At 40.6% G+C, this 23,582-nt stretch overlaps 1 protein-coding gene across 7 annotated transcripts in view; it reads right to left on the bottom strand.

Annotated features, from left to right (window-relative positions):
* Window positions 1–23,582, bottom strand: part of szt2 (SZT2 subunit of KICSTOR complex) — a 139,594-nt gene that overhangs the window by 50,544 nt on the left and 65,468 nt on the right. For all 7 annotated transcript variants that reach the window (XM_044130336.1, XM_044130331.1, XM_044130338.1 and 4 more), the window contains exons 43-50: window positions 23,306–23,458; window positions 18,989–19,091; window positions 17,849–17,963; window positions 13,542–13,629; window positions 12,207–12,325; window positions 11,920–12,084; window positions 9,821–9,905; window positions 7,537–7,716 (exon numbers count right to left, since the gene is read on the bottom strand). In XM_044130336.1, coding sequence (XP_043986271.1) covers window positions 7,537–7,716; window positions 9,821–9,905; window positions 11,920–12,084; window positions 12,207–12,325; window positions 13,542–13,629; window positions 17,849–17,963; window positions 18,989–19,091; window positions 23,306–23,458 — 1,008 coding nt within the window. The remainder of the gene's footprint in view (window positions 1–7,536; window positions 7,717–9,820; window positions 9,906–11,919; window positions 12,085–12,206; window positions 12,326–13,541; window positions 13,630–17,848; window positions 17,964–18,988; window positions 19,092–23,305; window positions 23,459–23,582) is intronic.

Below are 23,582 nucleotides of genomic sequence, written 5' to 3'. Positions count from 1 at the left end.
TTCGCCCGACCAGTCTACATGTGTTTTGTGGACTTGGAGAAGGCGTTCGACAGTGTCCCTCGGGGAGTGCTGTGGGGGGTTCTCCGGGAGTATGGGGTACTGGGCCCTTTGATATGGGCTGTCAGGTCCCTGTATGACCGGTGTCAGAGTCTGGTCCCCATTGCCGGCAGTAAGTCGGGCTCGTTTCCGGTGAGAGTTGGACTCTGCCAGGGCTGCCCTTTGTCACCGATTCTGTTCATTACTTTCATGGACAGAATTTCTAGGCACATCCAAGGTGTTGAGGGGATCTGTTTTGGAGGCCTTAGGATTGCATCTCTGCTTTTTGCGGATGATGTGGTCGCATTGGCTTCATCGGGACGTGATCTGAAGCTCTCGCTGGAGAGGTTCACAGCCAAGTGTGAAGCGGCTGGGATGGCGATCAGTGCCTCCAAATCCGAGTCCATGGTCTTGGGCCGAAAAAGGGTAGGGGGGGGTGCCCTGCCCCAAGTGGAGGAGTTCAAGTATCTCGGGATCTTGTTCACGAATGAGGGAAGAAGGGAGCCGGAGATCGACAGGCGGATTGGCGCAGCGTCTGCCGTCAAGCGGGCGCTGTACCGGTCCGTCGTGGTGAAGAGAGAGCTGAGCCAAAAAGCGAAGCTCTCAATTTACCGGTCGATCTACGTTCCCACCCTCATCTATGGTCATGAGCTTTGGGTCATGACCAAAAGAACGAGATCGCGAATTCAAGCGACCGAAATGGGTTTTCTCCGTAGGGTATCTGGGCTCTCCCTTACACATAGGGTGAGAAGCTCAGTCATCTGGGAGGGACTCAGAATAGAGCCGCTGCTCCTTCACGTCGAGAGGAGCCAGTTGAGGTGGCTCAGGCGTCTGGTCAGGATGCCTCCTGGACGCCTCCCTGGTGAGGTGTTCCGGGCACGTCCCACCAACAGGAGGCCCCGGGGAACACCTAGGACACGCTAGAAGACCATGATTGTTACAAGAAATTATCTAAGTTCATTTACTTATGAGTTTATTTGAAAGGTTATGTTTTCATATTATTATGTTGTTTGTTGTTTACTTGGCTCCTTTCTCTTGTGGTACATTATTAACTGTTTTTTGGATGTTTGCTTGGGGGTTAGAAACATTTACACATTCCTGTGTCATCAGCTGCTTTTGTCATTTGCTGCCTGTGAAACTAATTGGTAACAGTCAGCCTTGTGCCCTTATAAGGGCATGTCCACAGAAGGTTCCAGAACATCCTGTAGTAAAGGTCTTTGATCCATTCTTTGTGTGTCTGTGTGAAAAAGCCCAACCTCTTTCCTTGTAATAATAATAAAAGGCAGTTGGGGACTGAGAGCCGGCGGAGTTGACCACAGACGGAGTTGACCACAGACAGTGTTTGCCGGCGGTTCTCCGGGTCTGGCTCAGCTTCCCTTTTCTGCAGAAAAGCTATTTGTGTTTTTGTTTGATTCCTTGCAGGTTAGGAACTAAAATAGACCCAACATTGATGTCTTACTAACTCCAGGTGTTAGGAATTTTATTTTGCTTTTGTTTGAATGATATTCAGTGGATGTTGCTTATTGATTCATAAAGTAGCTTAGAGCATGAGAGTAAAGTGAGTCCAGTCAAAGTTAATGGTAGAGAAACTATTCTTTGCTCATGATGTCTGAGAATTCAGAGGTTAAGTTGGAACAGGGGTGTGCTGTGGTGGCGTAGGGGATAGCGCAACCCACATTTGGAGGCCTTTAGTCCTCGACGCGGCCGTCGCAGGATCGATTCCCGGACCTGGCCGACATTTGCCGCATGCCTTTCCCTCTCTCCTTCCCTCTTTCCTGTCAGCCTACTGTCATATAAGGGACACTAGAGCCCACAAAAGGCCCCCTGATGAGGGGGGGAAAAAAAGGCAAAAAAGTTGGAACAATGCCATGTTAAATTTTTGATATATTTGTAAGTCTTGTAATTTTATTTTTGATCATTCCTAAGCTAAAATCAGAGTATATTTTGATGTTTATGCCACTCATCATGCAGCTAAATGCAGTAAAGCTTTAAAACAGAAAATGGGAAAATGATCTAAATTTTTCCACTGCTATTGCAAAAAAGCAGGCTGTCTTTACTAAAGTGAAGAAAGTGCTCCATTCTCACCTTGGTGTTAAGTTTGCCCTTTTCTACCCAGCCGTATTACAGATAACTTTGCCAAACGGCAGGTTCGATGGTTCGAAGCAGCTTCCTGTGCTCTCTTTGTAGAGAGCACAGGAAGAAAGAAGAATCTAAAAAATGTGGTGACTCCATAATGTTTCTAGGGCTGGATCTGTATCTCCAGAAGTTCTACCTAATGCTACTGCGTATTTAACATGTTAGAGGAGGGGCAGCCATACTTACTTTTTTTTATTCATTTATGTATTTCTAATTTATTTAATTTTTCTTTTTTTCTCAATATGTGTCTTTTCTCTGTAGTATTAGTAAGATGCATCTTATTGTTTTACCACTAGTTATATTACATAAGGTGGGGTCTGTACAGACTTCTCCAAGGACCTTTGAAGGTCAGGCTATGGGTTCTTTCTTTTTTGGGGGGTTGAGCTTCACACATTTGGGGGGATGCTTTTGCGATTTGTTCAGTGCCTTTCCTATGTTCTTCATGTTAGTTGTGTTTTTATGTTAGAGTGCCTCCAACTGTTTCCTGCTTTGTTTGTTTTTTTGGGGTTTTTTTTTTTACAGAAAAGTCATCTAAAAAAAGTCTGAAGCCTTTGAAACTGGGGAAGGATTGGCTGGGCTATGTCTTCCATTCTTTCTCTGGTAAGGCCAGAGGTACAACCATAGTTCTACATAAGCCAGCCCCTTTTCTTTCTGATCAACTATACCCACTAGAATTCACCCAGACCAGATTGGATTTGGCGCAGCTAATGCAAATAAACATTAAAAACAATAGACACTCCTTCTTTAACATCAGGTGACTTTTAAAATTTATTTACAATTCGCCATCTACAAATACTCAAGAAGCCTTGATCTCTGCTGAAAAGGCATTTGACCAAGTTGTGTGGAAATATTTTAAAAAATTAGTCTCTGTTACACTTTTTTTATGGATAAAATTGCTTTACTCTAATTCACAGGCATTAATCAGGACCAACAACACTCAATTAAAATATTCCTCCCTTTATCGCTCAGCAAGACAGGGGTGCCCATTGAGTATCTACAAATTTATATCTACAAATCTTCTATTCACGATGGCCATTGAATTGCTTGCAACTGTGCTCCGTTCAAACCTAAACATTGTAGGCATACAAAGATATGGTCTTGAAGCTAAAGTCTCGCTTTATGCTGATGATTTACTTCTGTATGTTTCCAACCTCCAAACTATTCTATTCAAATCTATTTCTATTGTTCTGCATTTGCTCTTAAACTTTGGCCAGTTGTCTGGACACAAGCTAAATTTAGGTAAGAGTGAGCTACCTAAACTGTTTCCCATCAGTTTAACTACCAAATCCCTTCCCCTGCATACATACCTTCCCCTTTAAAAGGTCTAATAACTCTTCATATCTTAGAATTCAACTTGCTTATAAAATTGAAGATCTTTAGAAGGCCAAACTTTCTCCCCTGCAATTGAAAATGAAAGATTTTGATGTTGGTCCTTGCTTGTCTTGTCTTTGGTAGCCTGCATTAACTGCGTCAAAATTAATGTTCTTCCATGTTTTTTGTTTTGTTTATTTCAATGTGTTCAATCCTTACTAATTCCTTCTTTAAGCAGTTAGATGGTCTTATTTCTGACTTTCTTTGGAAAGGGACGACTCCGAGGCTGACTGGGAAATTATAACAAGGACTTAAATCACTTGGGTGGATAGCCTTACCCAATTTCAGGTCCTACTATTGAGGTATTAGAGATTTTAAAGCCTTACTTAATTATGGAGCCTCCCCTCCCCACGACGGGTTAGTTATGTAGACAAATTCTGCAAAACCTTTGTCTCTTATGGCCCTGCTATTTTCACCAATTCAATCTTCCACCATTCCATATACAAAAAATAAAATCTTTAAAACTTCTCTTAAGATCTGGATACAATTCCAGCATCAATTTGGCCTAGAGGCTTTATCCTCCTCATAAACCTATTGCAGCAAATCATACCTTTACTCCCTCCCTTGTTGACAAAACCTTTACTCTAATTTCGTCCACTACTAGGCTAAAAGGCTCTATCTTGATTCAGTATAATTTAATTGCCTCTATGCGTTTGAGATCTTTAAACTTGATTAGGAGTCTCTGGGAGCAGGAAATTGGGGGGAACTTATTGGATGAGCTCTGGTCATGTATTTTGGCATGATACATAAGTCCTCAATTTGTACTAGGCGCTGTCTTATTCAATGCAAACTGGTGCATAGTGTGTATTATGCCAAATTCTGTTTCTCTAAAATTTATAGTTCTGTCGCTTCAGTATGAGCCAGATGCCAACAGTCCCATGCAAATATCATCAATATGTTTTAGCTGTGCCATCCATTTGGATGGAGATTTTTTCTGCTATATCCAATGTGGTTGGGAGAAAAATTGAGGGTTAGGGAGTGCTTTATTTGGATTTTTTCTGGAAGTCCTCCTCTTGACTCCGTCTCAGGGAAGTGCTCTAGCTTTTATGACCATCATTGCTAGGAGAGTAATATTATTCAAATGGAGAACAACTCTACTCCCTTTGTTTTTACACTGGCTTAGGTATATTCTCTATTTTCTTAAACTTGAGAAAATTAGAATAACATTGCGTGGCTCTTCTGATTATTTTACACTCACTTGGAATCCACTACAACTGCTTTCAAGACCAACTAATGTTCCCTCTATAGCAAATTAGCTACAATTAGTATTTGTTTACTTTTCTATCTATTTATTCATATTTACATATATATTTTATTTTTTTCTGGAGGTGCCCTCCATTTCCCTTCTTGTTTCTCTTTCCTTGTTTCATATGTACATAACTAACTCAATGGAAATGGAAAGTGAAATTGCTATGCAGTTGATGAACCCGGTAACTTTTCAGCTGTTCTTCTTTAACGTGACATAAATAGATTCTAATGATTTTCATTCAGTCAGGACGTTACGCTGACACTAGAGCCACATGCACTGCAGGGAGATTGTAGTAAAGCATTGATTAATGTCTGGTTTTAAAATGACTTCACGGGACTTGTAGCCATTATTTTGTTCCCATTGTTGGACACCACACAGCATGATCGAACCGGGCCAATGTGTGATCTCTCAGGTTTTGAAAATGGGCCGACAATCGGCCGACAGCTCTAAGATGGTGTAGTGTGAACTGGACATTACACTGAGGAAATGAGGAAGGGAGGGTCAGTGGAGAGCAGCGGAGTTGAGCCTTTTTTCATTCAGTGTCATCAACAGAAAGAGAAAAAGACCGGAAGAGACGACGAAGCCGATAATTAAAGTGAGGTTGATAGTTTTAATTTATCGTGCAATTAATTGATTTGTTTATCGTGACAGGCCTAGTTCTCGGTGTGGAACATGGCGCACAATCCCTTTTGTTCTTCTCGCACGCAAGTGTTTTGAGTACAGGTGTGTGGTCATGTGAAGCTGGTTGCTTCTATGTGTACCGCTGTTCCCCCAAGCTCCTGGTAGCCCTGTGACCGAGTTTGGTCAGAGCTGCGGGTAAGTCTCGCCCTCCAGGGCTAGACAAGCTCTTTTTTCGCCTTTACCAAACTTGTGGTCGCTGCTGTAATGACTGGTAAGCTTTGTTTTTCTTTTCTACAGCAGTAGTTTACTGTTTACATTACTTTGCCATATTGTTTATTGTGGCTCATCTGACTCACTGGTCTTTCTGCTCGCGCTGAGTTCATCTTTAGTTATTTATTGGACTCACTGGTGGTGTTTCAGCTTAAGCTAAGTCCGTAGCCACTATGGGGGTTTCCTACAACGGAGTCGCCAGCATGATTAACATGCTGAAAAGCATGTTAATCATGCTTTTCAGCAGTATGATGCTGGATAATTTATGCTGCTCGACCTGTCTGGCTCCTCTTTAGCCCAACGACGAGAATTACTTGTGTCCTTCCTGTTTCAGTGTGGAACATCTCAGGGTGCTGTTGGATAATGCTTGCCCGAACTGCCTTTGTCGGTCAGTCTGGAGCAGTCTACCGACTGGGAGGATGTTGTGCCACACAATCCATTGCTGCCACAACAGATGGCCAACAGCCTAAAGTTGCTGCACCTTCGGTGCTGGTGAAATGAGCCAGATGGACCAATGCAGGGAGGTTGTCCACAAGAGATGAAGGCCCTCCTCCAGTCCTTTCAGGCTAATGGTGGTCGCAGCATGGCTTTCCCTTCTGAGCAGGACGTAGCATCAGTCAATGATGACGATGCTATTTTGACGGCCTCTGGGACCCATTTCTGTGAGTACCTTCCAAAACTGGGCTCCAGGCCTCTGGGTCTGACTCCATTGCCTCTGCAGGCCTTTGCCCTTGTGACAAGGGAGCTTGGATGCACACTCGCCACACTGGATCACTGCCATGTGTGGTTGGTGCAGTTGCCACTTACCCAGCCTTGAAAGAGAATCCTGTGGGTCCTACTTGTAGTTTCGGGGGAACTTTTCGGCTTCGCAGCACTGGACCCTTGGATTGTACAGCTCAGGCCTCTTGAACAAGGCAGCAGCTGGAAGGGCTTCACAAACATGTTCGCCAACCAGTTGGCACTTGGGCAGTTTGGGGTCCTTCACAGATATCCTTGTGCCCATCTACTTCTTTCACTGAGCCACAGGGTCAGAGATTGGTCCAAAGACCTGCTCCAGATCAGGGAAACCGGGCTCGAGACAAAGCTGGGGCCAGGCCATCCTGCCCCTTGCAAGCCGATACACAGTATGGCCGGCGTCCTCCCAGCCCTTCAAAGGGCCAGGGGGCCTGCAGATGATGCCTTAGGGTTGGTGGCTGGTTATTTTACCCTAGGACAGCTCAGTTGCTGGGCTGTGCACACCCTGGAGCAGCTTACCTCTACATCACATTAGGGTGAGTGGTGTAGTGGTTGTCCCTTGGATGTCGCAGATTCCTTGTGACCTTGTTGACATAAGTCATCCAGTGCTTGAAGCACCGCCTCTGGTGATCAGTAGGGATGAAATAGAACGAGAGTTACTATAATAACTACAGTTCTATGAATCCCGGATGACCACCAGAGTGCTTGGTCCCTCGGAATCCTTGCTTCTCACAAGAAGGTTGAGGGATTGAGTTCTAGGTGTTATGTGACTATATAGTCATGTAGGGCCCCGGTGACGTTGTCATTAGCATTCGACCCATGCATGCGCATCCTGCATGTTTTAGTTTTCTCCCTGGTAGTAACAACCTTTTCAGCATGTCAATGTTTTTCTTAGGCCTTCTAATGAGCCATCATGTGATCCAGATGTGTTAAACCAGGGAGAGAACTAAAACATGCAGGATGCCGACCCTTGATGAGCCACTTTGAGCACCACTGCACAAGAATGATCATTCAGTGCTTGAAGCACCACCTCTGGTGGCCAAATAAAGTTTGTGAATAAAAAAACAACAATGTCCCAGAGCTCAATCCTAACATAAGCCAATCTGTGTGTCTATTACCTGAACTTTGGTTTATGTTGATGGCTTCTGCTTTAATCACAGTTGTCAGCTCCTCAAAATGTTCTGGGTGAAGAGGGATGGAGCAGGGCTCATATTTTAGAATAGAGGGACAGTCATGAGCTGCAACCCTAAAGGGGCAACCTTGAGCATCTACAAATGAAAGAGCAATGCAGGCAATGCCTGAAAGATAAGACAGAAAAATGGCATTATTAATTCCTTTATTAATAAAGATATACAGTGGGGAGAACAAGTATTTGATACAATGTTGATTTTTCAGGTTTTCCCACTTGCAAAGCTTGAAGAAGACTGTAATTTTTATCATAGGTACTCTTCAACTGTGAGTGATTGATTGGGTGTGTGGACAGGTGTCTTTTATACAGGTAACGAGTTCAAACAGGTGCAGTTAATACAGGTAATGAGTGGAGAACAGGAGGGCTTCTTAAAGAAGAACTAACATGTCTGTGAGAGCCAAAATTCTTACTGGTTGATAGATGATCAAATACTTATTTCACACAATAAAATGGAAATTAATTATTTAAAAATCATACATTGTATTTTTCTGAATTTTTGTTTTAGATTCCATCACTCACAGTTGAAGAGTACCTATGATAAAAATTACAGTCTTCTTCAAGCTTTGCAAGTGGGAAAACCTGAAAAATCAACAGTGTATCAAATACTTGTTCTCCCCACTGTATAATGTAAGCACAAAGTCTGCACAATAAAAACATATTTCAGGAATAGAACTGGATTGCTTATTGCAGTGTTTCCCAACCCTGGTCCTCAAGGCTCACTGCCCTGCATGTTTTAGGTATTTCTTTGCTTCAGTCCAGCTGATTTGAATTGATGACTGATTAATAGTTGAATCAGGCACATTAAAGCAGGGAAACCTCTAAAACATGAAGGACAGTGTGCCTTGGGAAACACTGGTTTATGGAATATTATAAGAATAGAATAAAATGTACTGTATTAATCCCCAAGGGAAAATTACTTATTAGTTGATAGGCCACTCCACCCAATATGTTAAATATTAATAATGCAAATATAACCATGAGACAGGCAGAAATTTTCTGTGTCGCTCTGTGGTTCACTTTGTTTACATGAGTCTCTGGTTGATGGTGCTCCTGTATCCAGCCAGGAGACATGAAGTAGACGTGGAGTCTACTTCATGTCTCCACGTCATGAAGTAGATGAGGTTTGTTGTCCAAAATGACCTGCATCTTGGACAGGATCCCTCCACTCCAATGACATCCCTAGTTTTCACAACCATCTCTATAAACCCTAGAGATAAACCCTTTCTTCTCCATTCTGATGTTCGGTTTGAACTGCAGCATATCGTCTTGGCCATGTCTACATGCCTAAATGCATGGAGTTGCTGCCAGGTGAAATACTGATTCGACATTTGCGTAAATAAGCAGTAGTAAAGGTGAATCTAAGTAGCCAGTGAGTGGATAATGCTTATATATTTTGAAGACATTCTAAATATACTTTAAATGTAATTAATTTATAAAAATGGTAAACTTAATACAGACTAATCAAGCACATTTATATTACATAAATGCTTTACACTTTAAGTATAAAAAACTTCAAGTTGTTCCAAAAAAGCATCTGACAGTAAACTTTGCACACTTCAAATTGTGAATTTCTACAATTTAATTAAAATATATTAAGCACAAAATTAGTTGTTCCAAAATAACATGCTTCAAGTTAAAAAATCCCTAACTTATTCTAAATAAGTTAAATAATCAGTATACTGATAATCTAGCTTCAACATTTTATATACTTAGACTATTTATTTTTCACAAGTGTGGGGAAACAAACCCAGCAGAGACTTATTTGATCCAACTTTTATATTCCAGTGAACAGACTATATGTACCACACTTGTCTGAAATTAACAGCAGAAGAAAAAAGTCAAATAATTATGTTCACTGGAGTTCACTCAAGCGCAAGTGTCCCACATGCTTTGCTCCCATTACACATCTCAGAAATGCCATCTGGTCTTAACATCCCTAAGCAAAAAGCAGGCTGAATATGATCTGCTGCTATTTGCAGTTCTGAAATATAAAATGAGGGCCCACATGCTAACCAACCATATTATTAACACTGTTTTATGTTTCTTCTGGTAAATGCTCTTAGACCACAATTTATTTATTTTTTTTAATGTATTTATTTGTTAATTTATTTTAGTTTTTACTGTCCAAAGTTTTTTAGACTATGGATAATACAGAGAAAGAGAAAAACTACACTCATGATGATACTGTAAGTTAAGACTCAGAATTTTGTTACCTTTGCCTCCTGTTCCCTGCCCTCCAGGCTTATTGTAGAGGTAGATATCAGAGTCAGCCAAGTCAGTGCTCAAATGAAAGTAATGCTGAAAACAGAAAAAAGGAAAAAAAATTACAACCTTCAGGCTTCACCCAAAAATGCTTTTCCAACACAGTGACAGCTTACAGACATGTATGTACAGTACAGACCAAAGGTTTGGACACATCTTCTCATTGAATTCAATGAGAAAATGTGTCCAAACTTTTGGTCTGTACTGTATGTACTCAGATTTCTGAGTTAATTGCTCAATCCCAAAACAGACTCTTAGTACAACTACATACACTCACTGGCCACTTTATTAGGTACTTGCAGAACTGCTTTAATCCCTCATGGCATATATTCAAGAAGGTACTGGAAACATTCCTCAGAGAGTCTGGTCCATGTTGACATGACAGCATCACGCAGTTGCTGCAGATTTTGTCAACTGCACATCCATGATGTGAATCTGTCATTCCATCACATCCCAAAGGTTCTCTGTTGGATTGAGATCTGGTGACTATGGAGGCCATTTGAGTTCAGTGAACTCAATGTCGTGTTCAAGAAACCAGTCTGAGATGATTCACGCTTTATGACATGGCGCATTATCCTGCTGGAAGTAGCCATCAGAAGATGGGTACACTGTGGTCATAAAGGGATGGACATGGTCAGCAATAATACAATTGGTACTAATAGGTGCCAGGAAAATATCCCCCATACCAATGTACCACCACCACCAGCCTGAACCGTTGATACAAGGCAGGATGGATCCATGCTTTCATCTTGTTGACACCAAATTCTGACTCTACCATCTGAATGTCGCAGCAGAAAGCGAGACTCATCAGACCAGACAACGTTTTCCAATCTTCTATTGTCCAATTTTGGTGAGCCTGTGAGAATTGTAGCCTCAGTTTCCTGTTCTTAGCTGACAGGAGTGGCACCTGGTGTGGTCTTCTGCTGCTGTAGCCCATCTGCCTCAAGGTTTGGCATTTTGTGTGTTCAGAGATGCTCTTCCTGCAAACCTCAGTTGTGGTTAGTTGAGTTACTTTTGCCATTCTATCAGCTCAAATCAGTCTGGTCATTCTCCTCTGACCTCTGGCATCCACAAGGCATTTGGCCCACAGAACTGGCACTTACTGGATATTTTCTCTTTTTCAGACCATTTTCTGTAAACCCTGGAGATGGTTGTGCGTGAAAATCCCAGTAGATCTGTCAGGAATGGAGTTGTTGAGGTAAAGGATGAACTAAAAGGTACACGGCAACATGGCATCTTGCTTTTATTTTTCATCAGTCAGCAACAATGAGCAGGTCCAAACTCGGAGAGACACAGGCACAAAGTAAACACAGACAAGAAATCTGCGCCAAACAAGGACGCAACTCAAACTGAAATACTATGGAGAACAGGTGAGGGGAATAACTAATTACTAATTAGCAGACACAGGTGATATATAAGGGTTAAATTAACAGGGAGCACTGGAGATTACTTTGTTCAAAATAAACCCTGACATCTGACAGGAAGTACACAAGAAAACAAAAGAAAAACCCCTCAACACACTGACATCATGACAAGGTCAGCAGTTTCTGACATATTCAGACCAGCCCGTCTGGCACCAACAACCAGGCCACGTTTGAAGTCACTTAAATCAGCTTGCGTCTCCATTCTGATGCTCAGTTTGAACTGCAGGAGATCGTCTTGGCCATGTCTACATGCCTAAATGCAATGAGTTGCTGCCATGTGATTGCCTGATTCAACAGTTGGACAGATGTACCTAATAAAATGGCCAGTGAGCGTAGATTAAATTATTTTTTAAGACAGGCATTTGTCATTTACACTGTAAATTTTTATAAGAATTTCCTTTTTTTGTCCAGTTAGTTATTTTGAAAAATATGACTTGTTAAAAAAGATCTGCAGTGCTGCAAGATAACCTCTTTATTCATCTTGAGGATTCACCTTTTGGCATTGAAAAGTCATATTGCCTGTCCTTAATAATCTTCTAACCTTCATGCTCTTTGTTCCTTCTGTAATGGACAGTCCAGAAAATAGGACAGGAAGTAGGGCACACAATTTTCATGTTCAAGCGTACCTTGAAATGATGTACAGTAATGCTGTCAGTGTACTTCGGTATATGCAGGAAGATAAGCAGGTTCTGTCTGAGGTAGTGAGCCAGGGTGGGCAGCCAGGGAAGGGAATACGTTGGAAGACTGAAGGTCATAATTCCAGTGGGAGGAGATCCTGTTGGCTGGATAAACTAACCAGACAACATTTGGAAATATTTAATTCATTATTTGATTGCCACAGACATTGCATTTGAAATAATGTGAAATGTTTTTTGTGTAATAGAAATACTAGGACACAGAAAAGCCAGACTACCTCCACATCAGCAGGAGTCAGCTTGCAGTTCCTAACAAGCATAACTGTTATGATGTCCAGGGTGGTTTCATCCAGGCGCTTCCGAAGCACCTTGACCAGTTCATCTGTGATTTCTGGACCTACACAAGAGATAAAAGAATGAATTACAATTGAAAACATACATCCATATAAACCTTGAGACCTCACAGTTGACAAGTGGCTCCAGCAGTTGTTGATGAAACAATGGAATCTTTTACACAATCTCTACCTTACAGGGTTTTCCCCAGAGTATCATAAGCCTGGCGGCCCACCATGCTTTACTAGTCCCCCCCACCAGGCTAACCCAGAATTTTATTATTTTTTTATAAAGCGGGATTGCAAGTGTCTCTGTTGCTCTGAGCGTTTCAGTGGCCAAGCAGATTTATTCCTAGAAGATATGTTTATAGAAGACGCATTTAAAGTTGAGAGAGCGAACGCCACTGAAGTTTACCTCAGTGTGCATTGCGCACGCCTCCCTTCAAACTGGACACAGCCTGACCTGTATGGATATTTACATCAACCCCCTGTGAGGAATCATGCTTTGTTGGAGAACACTAAAGGTAAGAGTTTCAAACCTACTGCACCCACAGCCTTCACGCTCGCCTCATGGTCACTCATCACACTGGTTTAATATTACTTCTTTACTATTTTTAGTATTTTTTTAGTTATACGATGCATCATATCAAATGCTTTATCTACTAAGCCAGTCAGAGTTAATGCGCACGGCCGTGCAGAGATCTGAAAAATGTGTCCCTTAAAGTTTGGCAACCAAAACAGTTTCTGTGGCGCTTATTAAAACCTCAACAGACATGAAATGGAAGACGTACAGAAGCTACATTAGCAGCATTGAATTATATCTCCCGTTTGTTGCGCATCTCTGCGCAGTGTAGCGGATTTACTTCATCTTGCTGGGCTGGTCCACTGAGCAGAATTTGACTTAAGGGCCCCTGTTGCTGCTAAAAACATCAGCACCTCGAACAGCTTCTGTGTTAGATTTAGTGAAATCTGGGAGAGGGGAAGTAGATTAATTGGCCAACCTAAAAAGCAATAAGTTATAATCACAGATTAGTCATTTTTATTTGATTTGCTTGATTTTTTTTTTAATTTGTTGCTTTTAAGATTAGTTGTGGGTTTAGATAGCGTTTCACTGGCGATGTTTTCGCGTAACATATAGTTACCCAGTAATATTTGTACATTTTCTGTCTGCCTAACATCTTTATATACAAAAAACATGATTGTCCATCTCGGACAACCTGACCACTGGGCTTAGCAACCTTTCTGGGGGAAGCCCAGACCTCATCATTTACAACTCTGTACCTGCATTTCCCACTCCATGCACCAGAAGCAGGATGTGTTTGTCTACTTGTCCTACTGGCCGAGAGCCTTCCAAAGAAGATCTGGAGCCCTAAAGGAAGATGCAACAAATACAAGACTGTCTTACTCAAGTGTAAGGACAAAATGACAAGAACAAGGATCTGGATTATTTCAGGAAAGTATTTCATTGTGGTTCTATAGCGAGTTAATTTCCATTTCCACACAGTTTTCTTTTCCTTACAATCACAAAAAATGCTCTTCATTATTTTCCAAATCAATTCAACCAATCAAATTTTATTTCTATAGCATATTTCAGCAGTGAGGCATTTCAAAGTGCTTTACATTATAACACAAAAACAAAAATCATGCAACATAGTATTGACAATCAAAACATTACATCTAGTCAAGTGCCATCATTAATTCTTAATCAATTATGCTTCAAAGGCAACTCCAAACAGGCACATCCACACATATCTGTTCAGTGATTGGATGGGGTCAAAGGTCACCTGGTGACATCATAATGTTATGGTAGCTGATATTATTTCCTGTTATAACCTGAGCCAGTGGGAACATATAGATATTGAATAAGAGGGGTCCTAGGATTGAACCTTGGGGTACCCCACATGTGACCTTTGACCTCTTTGATGAGAAGTTTCCAATTGAAACAAAGAAATCCCTGCTTTTTATGTAAGATTCAAACCAGTTAATCTCTGGACCGGAGAGTCCGACCCAACTCTCCAGTCCATTCAGTAATATGTCCTGGTCAACACTGAGGTCCAACAGAACCGGCACTGTGGTTCTCCCACAGTCCATATTTATATGGATGTCATTGAACACTTTGACTAGGCCAGTCTCTGTGCTGTGGTGAGACCGGAAACCAGACTGGAAGGAGTCAAAGCGGTTGGTTATCGTTAGGAAGCTATTTAACTGTTTAAACAGCTTTTTCAATAACTTTGCTGATGAATGGGAGGTCAGAGGTCAGAGATCGGCCTGTAATTCTGCAGTAGTGATTTGTCTAGATTGTTCTTTTTTATCAGTGGTTTGATTACTGCCGTTTTCAAAGCCTGGGGGAAAACGCCTGATGAGAGCGATGAGTTTACTATTTGGATCAGATCAGTAGCAACAACAGGCAGAACTTTCTTAAAGAAATGTGAGGGTAGAACATCCAGACAGCAGGAACTGGAGCTGAGTTGACTTGTACAAGATTACAAAGATTTGTAGTCCAGAACAAATCTTATTCCCCTCAAGACCAACACTTTTGGCTAGTTTTGATTTTACTTGGCAAGTCTGTGGTTTCCAGCTAAATTTATCATCTATTGTGACATCCAAACTCATTCTGACTCATTCTAAATTAACAGTCAGTTATTTTGATTCCATTATTTTCTTGTTTTTTGCAATTTCAAATATTACGAATTTAGTTTTATCTAAATTTAGAGACCATGTTTTTGTTTTGAAGCCAATTTCTTAGATGTATTCATTTCTGTAGTGACCACCTCTGAGTTCTTGGATATTTTCTCCAGTACAGAAAATACCAATATGCTAGTACTAGATACTCCAATATTTACCTTTACCCCACAACGTCATTTATATACAAATTGAATAATTTGGGGCCCAACACTGACCCTGCAGAAGCCATACCAGTCTGTCAGAATGTTATGCTTTTCAATAACATCGTCCAACCTTTTACTAAACACCTTTTCTAATATTTTAGAAAACTGACACTGTTGTGTTCTGTGTTTTCCTGTGTTTATTTCTAGTTCCTGTGTGTCTGAGTCTCTGTGTTGTCCTGTCTCCCCGTGATTAGTCCCCAGGTGTATCTCGTTCCCTGATTTCCTCTTGTGTATTTAGCGTCACCTGTGTGTGTCTGTCTTCGTCGGGTCCTCAGTCAGTGTACGTCAGTTAATGTACGTCTTCGCAGTCTGTAACGTCTCAGTCTAGAGTCGACTGTTAAGTCCTCGTTCGTCCCTGTCGCTACCTGTTGGGAGCATTAGCCTTCCGCTCCGTCAGTGCTGCCAGGTCTGAGAACTGTTTCCTGTTTATTTGATTACTATTAAAACTCCTGCATCTACACCTCATCTGGGTCTGCTGCGTTTTGCCTCACCGCTTCCACACCACACCTTATGACAGACACAGGTCTATACTTATTAAAAATGTGCTTATGGCAGATCTTAAAGTACTTTAGATATTTTTAAGAAATAGCACAAAGGTTTTATCAATATTGTTTTCTTCATACTAAACTTTCCAGTTCTCTAATTCCATAGGTTAGAGTTGTATTTTTTTGTAATAAAAAAAAAAAAAAATACAAGTGATTTTTTTTAAATCAAATGTACTGAAATTCTGGGGTCCAGGTCACAACACCATCAAAATGGCCACATAGCAAGAGGACTCCCGGTCGAACTAAAGTAAATGGAGAAACTTCCCAATATAAAATAAGTAAATCTAATTTATAACGCATTAAGAAAGAGGATAACAACCTCTTTGTTAAGAGAGGTTGTTATCTCTTAACAACCTCTCTTGTTAAGAGATGGGGAATATTTCTGCCATAATTCAAGAGCACACATTTTCAGTATAAAAGCAGGATTTCATGTCTTTTGTTCTAAAAACTTTTAATACTTGTCCTTTCATTTTCAGTTTGAAAGCAGCACTTCATGTCTTTCTTCTCCAAACTTGTTAGGCTTGAACTACAAACTTCTGCTCTCTTTCAAATATTCACTGTGCTTTCTCAAACCTTCTCTACTTGGATCAAGTCTCCACTTTCAAACCTCTCTGCTCGCTTGCAAATCATTTTCTGCTCACGCTTGGAGCAGAAAAGTACCGTTGCCTGGTAACCTCTCAGCCAATAAAATAAAGGTGTTCTACTGGGTGCGTTTGTTTCCTGCTAGGGGGTGCATCAATTGCAGCAACCTGCAATTCAAGCAACCTCCATCTCTGATGGATTTATAGATATATACGTTTTCTGTTAATGGTTGTCTATATGCCATTATGTATGTGTGCATGGATGGATGGACGGATGGATGTCACGTTGTGACTAGGTTCTAACACCATTGGTTCTGTGGAACCATTTTCTTTGGTCTGCCTAAGATCAGTAGCTGTTAGCAATCAGGAGCACACTGCTGGTGGATGTTTAGTGTAACACAGAGCAGAAATCTGTGTTTCTCCCTACATCCAGTGTGCTTTGCAAGTTGCTACAATCGATAGTAGCCACTCAGGCACACCCGCTAAACAGAAACAAAAGCATCCAGTATCGCTTTCGTTCTATTAGCTGAGTGGTTGCCAAGCAATGGTTTTTGATTTGAGAGCAAGCAGAAAAGAATTTGCAAGCGAGAGTGTTGGCAACCAACAAATTTTCACAGCTTGGGACAGTCAGCTATTGTCACAGCACCATAGCAATTTATGTCCATGCCTCCTGTTTGGTTTTCTGTATCTGTGCTGCATGTCCTATTGTTGTTATTTTTATCCTTTTCTGTTTAAATATTCAAAAATATTAAATGAACATAAAGTAAAAAAAGACAAATTCCCAATTCTTGCCAAATTACTTAGATATGCAGAGCGTAAATGCCTGTCACTTGGATACCAACTATTGCACCCAAGCAATAACTTGTGATTGCAATATTTCACACATGCATATTGCAGCTGTGATTTTAATTTAATGCAGGTGTAGTAGAAACCATGTGAAACACCCATGAATGCAATAAACAATGCATAGATTTTAGAAGAAACCAAACAAAAAGCTCAAGCAAAATGTTTGCACCCAGGCAAAATTACAAAAACCTTTTGAGACTGAAAACAAACTAAAATATTATTCAATAATGACACCCGATTTTAGAATCATAGCCAGAGGCATTGAAAAATAAGCCAGGACAAACATGTTCAAACTGAAAACAAGCATAGCAAATGGCAATGACAATAGAGGGTAGTGTCCTTGGCTATAGTCAGCACCTGACATCAGATATTTTACTTTGACATTTAGAATAGTTCAAATCTATTCTAACTATTTTGGGTTGCAGTGGAAAAGTGTGCAAAGTGCACAGCTGGATCACATCTCCTGCTTTCACAACATATGCAGCGAAAAGAGCAATTTTCTTTCTTGAGCCCCAAATGTTGATCAGTGGTTCTCCAGCGAACGTTCCAGGTTCCAGTCGGGGTTCACCCTGGACCTCTGGATTGGTCACCAGTCTGTCACAGGGCAAACTGAGACACACTCTTTTTTGCCCAAAAGATATTTTTCACAATATTGTCTTAAGGAACATTGTGAAAGATATTTGAGTTAGAGTCCTACTAAGATACTAAAGTACTATATGTTCTCTTACCGTTGCGTCTTCAGGATATAAAGGCTCTTGACTTCTAATGAGCCCCATTGAGCGAGTTGGATGAAGGTTTCCATCCAGGTCTGAGTACTTGCCTTTTAGTGAGGTTTCACAGAGTCTATGGAGAAAAATACAAGCCATATATAAGTTTTCATCATGGGTTGCCTTAACACGATACTGGCAGCAGTTTTTATTAGAATTTTAGTTCATAGTATAAAATCTAAACCAAAATAGTCTAAACACCTCCCGACCTCACTAGGGACAAGGGTGTACAGAAAATGGATTGATGAATTTCCTTAGTTTATAAAAAGAAGTTTCAACCAGCAAATCAAAACACTGTACCAATGAGAGGATTTATGAATAAACATTGTAGTTTAATTTTAGTTTAAACTGTATAAAAACCACATTAAACACCTGCCACATGCAGAAGCTAAAGGAAGCTAAGAGATACTCCAGAACCATATGGAGTGAATGTTCTCTTTTGGTTTTCTGAAAGACATTGCTCCCTAAATGTAAACATGTCTCTGTCTCTTTAACACCAAAGAGACATGTATATAACCTCCATCCCCCTTTTGCGCTCAGCCACAAGAGGAGTTGTGCCTGAGCTACACAACAGGGATTCAACTGGAGTTAGAGAGTTTTAAATCTCTAGTTCATTTAAATAAGAAGTGGTCACCATAAGAGGTTTCTTTGGGAACGGGTAGGGGTGGGAGTATATTTTAGATTTTACATTCCATCCTATTTAAAAGAAGTCAACAATCCCAGTATGCAAACCTTTTAACATACAAGTATATAAATATATATGTAGCTGTAATGTCAGGTTTGGCTCTGCTGGAGGATATCGTCAATGGATTCAAAGGTAGACAATATTGATCTGCTGGGATTTCTTAATGTTGAGGGGTTTATTAGCCTTCAGATTGCCCAGAGTAATCATCTTGCAGCTCTGCATGAAAGGAAATCGCTTTAATAGTGCCAATGCAGCTGCAGCTGGCTGACATGTCGAGACAGTCATCCTTCAGTCATCCTACACAGTGATCTCCTCTCAACAGGTAAACAAAAATAACATTCACATCTAAGATGTGCCTTGCAAGCAAAGGTGACACAAAAATGCAGTGGGAAATACTGTAAAATCACAAAATTCACCTGAGGTAGAAGACTGATTTAGTTGTGCGCTCCTGGTAGACAAACATGTTCTTTCTATTAACTACAGAGAAGGAGTTCAGCACTGAGCGAAGGGCCTGGATTGCTGTAAGAGAGGAACAAAAAGATGTGTTTAGAGCTTAAAAAACAAAAAACATGAATTCTGACAATGTAGTGAAAACCAAAGAACAAATTTTGTGAGAAAATAGTTACAACCTTCAGGTAACATTTCTGATGCAGGAAGTGGAATTCCAAATGATCACAGCAACATGATTATTTCTAATGCAGTGCCACCATCTACCCCAGGGTTACCTACATTTTTTCACGTGTTACCGAGCATATTGAAGGATCTCTCTTTTGTTGTTGGCAATAGACCACAAGCCATTTCTCCCTCTGGCAGTAGACAAGTGCATTTGTTTTGGTTGTATTTATCCAGAATGCCCTGTGCTATAGTTTGGTATCCAGTCAGCTTGGTATTCACATATATGCAATCAAAATACACTTTTCCCAGTGCATTATAAGGCTGGCAGCTCGACTGTAAAGTATTAGACAAGAACTCAAATATATTTCAGTGGCAATGAGGATGGAATGACTTTATTGTACAACCATCTCTGGAAGAAACACAGAGGGAGAAAAGTAAATTCCAGAACTTGTGGCTCTCATCAGGAAGAGGCTAACGAAAAGTTAGAAGTGGATGGGACTATGCGTAGCCATGGCAAAATTTCAAATTGGAGAAATACTAGAGAACAGAGAGGGACAACATGATTTTGAATTTTACTTGAAAAAAATTGAAGCTATGGATGATTGCAAGTGATGTGCTGGATGAACGATAGCTCAGACATGCGAATTTAAAAATGAAAAATTCCATTTCAGTTCAAAACTTGGACTCATGGCTTGGGCATGTAGAAATAAAAAGACACAATATGTGCAGGACGACACTAAAAGTGATGAAGATGACAACGATGAGCTGAGGGTGTGTATAGTGTACACTGATAGCAAACGACGTGGCATTCACATTGCATTTGAAATAGAAGGCAAAAAGGTAGAAATATCGCTGGACATAGGCACCCAGGCAACACTGATCTCAGAGATAATGTATCAAAAGTTTCTGTCTCATCTACCACTGCAGAACCCTCATGTAAATCTGTTCACTTTTACCAAGTAAAAAAATTCCCACTCTGGGAGAAGTAATGGTGAATGCCACATATAAACAATAAATAGCAAAGCTTTGTCTTGTGGTTGTAAAAAGAAGACAGTCTAGATTCATTCAAGATGAACTGGAGAGAAATATTCTCAGTGAGGGGGGCTCAAAATGCAGCTTATGTTAAGCTGCTGGCTATGTTGGAAAAAAACATAAGGCAGTGTTTGAGGGAGTATAAAGCCACCATTAGAGTGAAATCAAAGAGTTAGTCCATCTTTAAGAAGACTAGACCAGTACCTTATGCTCTCAGCAAATCAGCAGAAAAAGAACTGGACAGGCTAGGAGCAATGGGTATTGTATCCAAAACAGACCGGAGTGAGTGTTCCAAAAGCAGACAAGTCCATTAAGATCTGCGGGGACTATAGAGTTCAAGGTTCATGTGAACTGTTTATGAGAAATCTGTCCATGCTGTTACAACCTAGGTACACTTTACTAAAAAAAGAGAATCCGTGGAAGTGGATGTCTGAATGTGAAGAGACCTTTGAAAAAAGACTGCTGCTACAAAGCAGGGTTGTGGTACACTATGATGCAACCAAACCATTTTAGGTAGATGCAAAATGGTTTTGTGATGCATCTCCCTATGGTGCAGAGGTAGTCATATCCCACATAATGGAATATCGGGAAGAGAAACTTATAGCTTTAGAATCTCGTACACTAAAAGAACAGTGTGACTACACACAAATTGAAAAAGAGACCCTTTTTGTAATATTTGGTGAACGGAAATTCCACGAATACTTAGATGGTAGGAAGTTTATACTCACCACTGATCACATGCCAATGTTGGCGACTTATGGCATACAACTATTGCATGACAGAGTATTGTAAGTCTGCAGATCATGCCAATGCTGATGCTCTATCTAGGCTGCCAAGGAGTGATAAAGACACAACAGCAGAAGAAAAGCAAATATTCCAGAATCCAGAGACTGCACCAGTGGAGCTGTTTTTGAAGTGTCAATTGAGAACTAGATTTACCCGGCTCAAGACAAGTTTAGAGAGAGCTGTGGAAGAAAAACAAAACACACACCATGACAAGATGGCTGTAAAATTATGGCACCTGCTGCTAGGAGACCGGATGTGTATCCGAAATTTCCATGGGAAAAAGGAGAGTTAGTTAAGGCCAACTTTTGTGAAATACCTTGGACCAGTAACCTACCTCAATGATAATGAAACACTGGTTTCCAAATAAAAATTAACATTTCAGTTTTTATCGGAAACTGAAACACCACTCCAGTGTAAGAACAAGGGTTTGTCATGGATGGACTGTTGGAGGACTGTTTATATATTTTGCTGCCACAGCAACTAAGACAGCCATTGGGTCTACACTGGAGTCGATACATGCTTCAGAAGTGCTGGCTGAAAACACCACCTCAGATTTAATGGAGAGGAGAATACCACCACTGACTCCTGTGCCAGCAGTCACAGATTGGAGATCTAACCCAGTTAGTCATTTGACTACACCTGCCAATCCCAACAATACTGCAGTTCTTCATTATATACAATGGATGCACAACCTGCTTGTTTTAAACTCTAACATAGGACACAAATCCTTAAAATGGCAGGGGTACTAACTGGTACCTTCGCAATAATCCCATTGTGAAGGTAGAGGTGTCAGACTTCTTCCTTGTTAGATAAAACTAATTGTTGATTCTTGGGGTGTACATAATTTGATAAGTGTTTCTGAAACTTTTTCAGGCCAAGGACCACTTAACCAAATTAATACTCGTGGGCCACCTAACTTGAAATTGCTCCACAGTAACAATATATAAACAGTCGTTTACATGCAATACCTTGTGGAACACCAAGGGGGTCCAGTGGTACAGGGACCACAGTTTGAAAAAGACTGAAATAGATACATAAGCTGTTCAGAGTAGCTATTGTGCCATTTTGTTCTGAAGAGAAAAGCAAAACATAAATTAATTAATAAATAAATATGGCAAAGCAATAGATGTTTAATATTATTTGGTAAGTTTCTTATGCTAAATTAAATTCTTAGCATTAGTGTTCTAATTAAAGGAAAAATAAAAAGTGTAATATATTGATGCTTATTAGGTATTGAGGCTGGTTCTCATTAGTGGGGTTACAAATACACACCAGTGCATGCTCCAATGTAAGGTTGTGAGATTACGTTCTGTTGTCTTGCTTACCAATAAACAACTGAAGCATCTAAATGTGTGTCTGGGTCGCTCCTTCAAGTAAAATAAGACAATCACCTGAATTTATTACATCCTCTATGAAGGCCAACGTTCTGGAGAATACTGCACCAAGGTAGGTGTGAAAATAAAAGCGTCGCAACATTCAATGTGAATCTGTAAAAGTGTTGAGCGAGCAGTAAACAAAGAATGCGTGGCTTGTGCGTTTACTCAAGATGCACAAAGGCCATCTCTGCTCTTTCAACTTGACACAGTTCATGCATGCAGGTAATTTTCATCCAATCTGAGTATTCTTTGCAAATAGTGCATTTGCTTGGATAAATAAGAAGTCTCAACCAGCAAATCAAAACACTGTACCAATGAGAGGATTTATGAAAAAACATTGTAACAATCCATTGAGATTAGCATGGTATCAACCTACGTCAGGAGTGGATAGGGATTAGTCAGTTATTGTGCCCAGTGAACACACTAGAGGCATACATTGCCACTATAAGATGTTTAGACCAGCTGTTCTTGTGCTATGGAGACCCTATGGTAGGATCTCCATAGCGCCCTGACCCATAGTGTGTGGGGTTAGGGTTATCCTAACCCAAGATCCTAGCATTTCCCCATTTGAATGTGGATGTCATTTGCCAAACTAAAGCTGCAGGAAGCCAGAGATTCTGAAGGAACAGAGCCTTGGATGGCGACAGGCTATATATGAGCTGAGTAATCATCCAATGTGTCACAGGCGTAATTCTGATCATATCATTACTTTAATGGTGAAAACACAAAGGGAACATTCAATGCTTTCAGCAACATTTTCTGGCATTCATAGAATTGTAGTTACATATGTAACTTTTGTTTACTTTCATCTCTAAAATGAAAATGCCATTCATTTGTGTATGTCAACCTAACTGTAAAACTGGAACATATATATGTTCCTCACAATTTTGTTCACGTTAGAATACACAGGGATCTCCAACTCACCCCTGGACACCCCCATGTTGGGTCCCATCTTAAGGCGTGGATGGATGTGGATAACTGTACTCCACACAACGTCACATGCAAAATGCCCAGGGATAAATTGCATGGTGGCTGCCAAGTAATCTCTGGCCTGGTAACTCTCCTCTGTGTTGTAGTCTGAATGGTTTGAACAAAATATACACAAAATACATATACTTTAGTTTTTATATGACTGCAAGGGAATTTACGTAAGTTTGTCAATTCAGAAAAAATTATATTTTAATTGAGCCACAAATGAAAC

Source organism: Gambusia affinis, linkage group LG10 (assembly GCF_019740435.1).
Source record: "Gambusia affinis linkage group LG10, SWU_Gaff_1.0, whole genome shotgun sequence".
Lineage (NCBI taxonomy): Eukaryota > Metazoa > Chordata > Actinopteri > Cyprinodontiformes > Poeciliidae > Gambusia > Gambusia affinis.
Note: the sequence above shows the minus strand (reverse complement) of the source record. Positions and strands in the feature narration are given on the sequence as shown.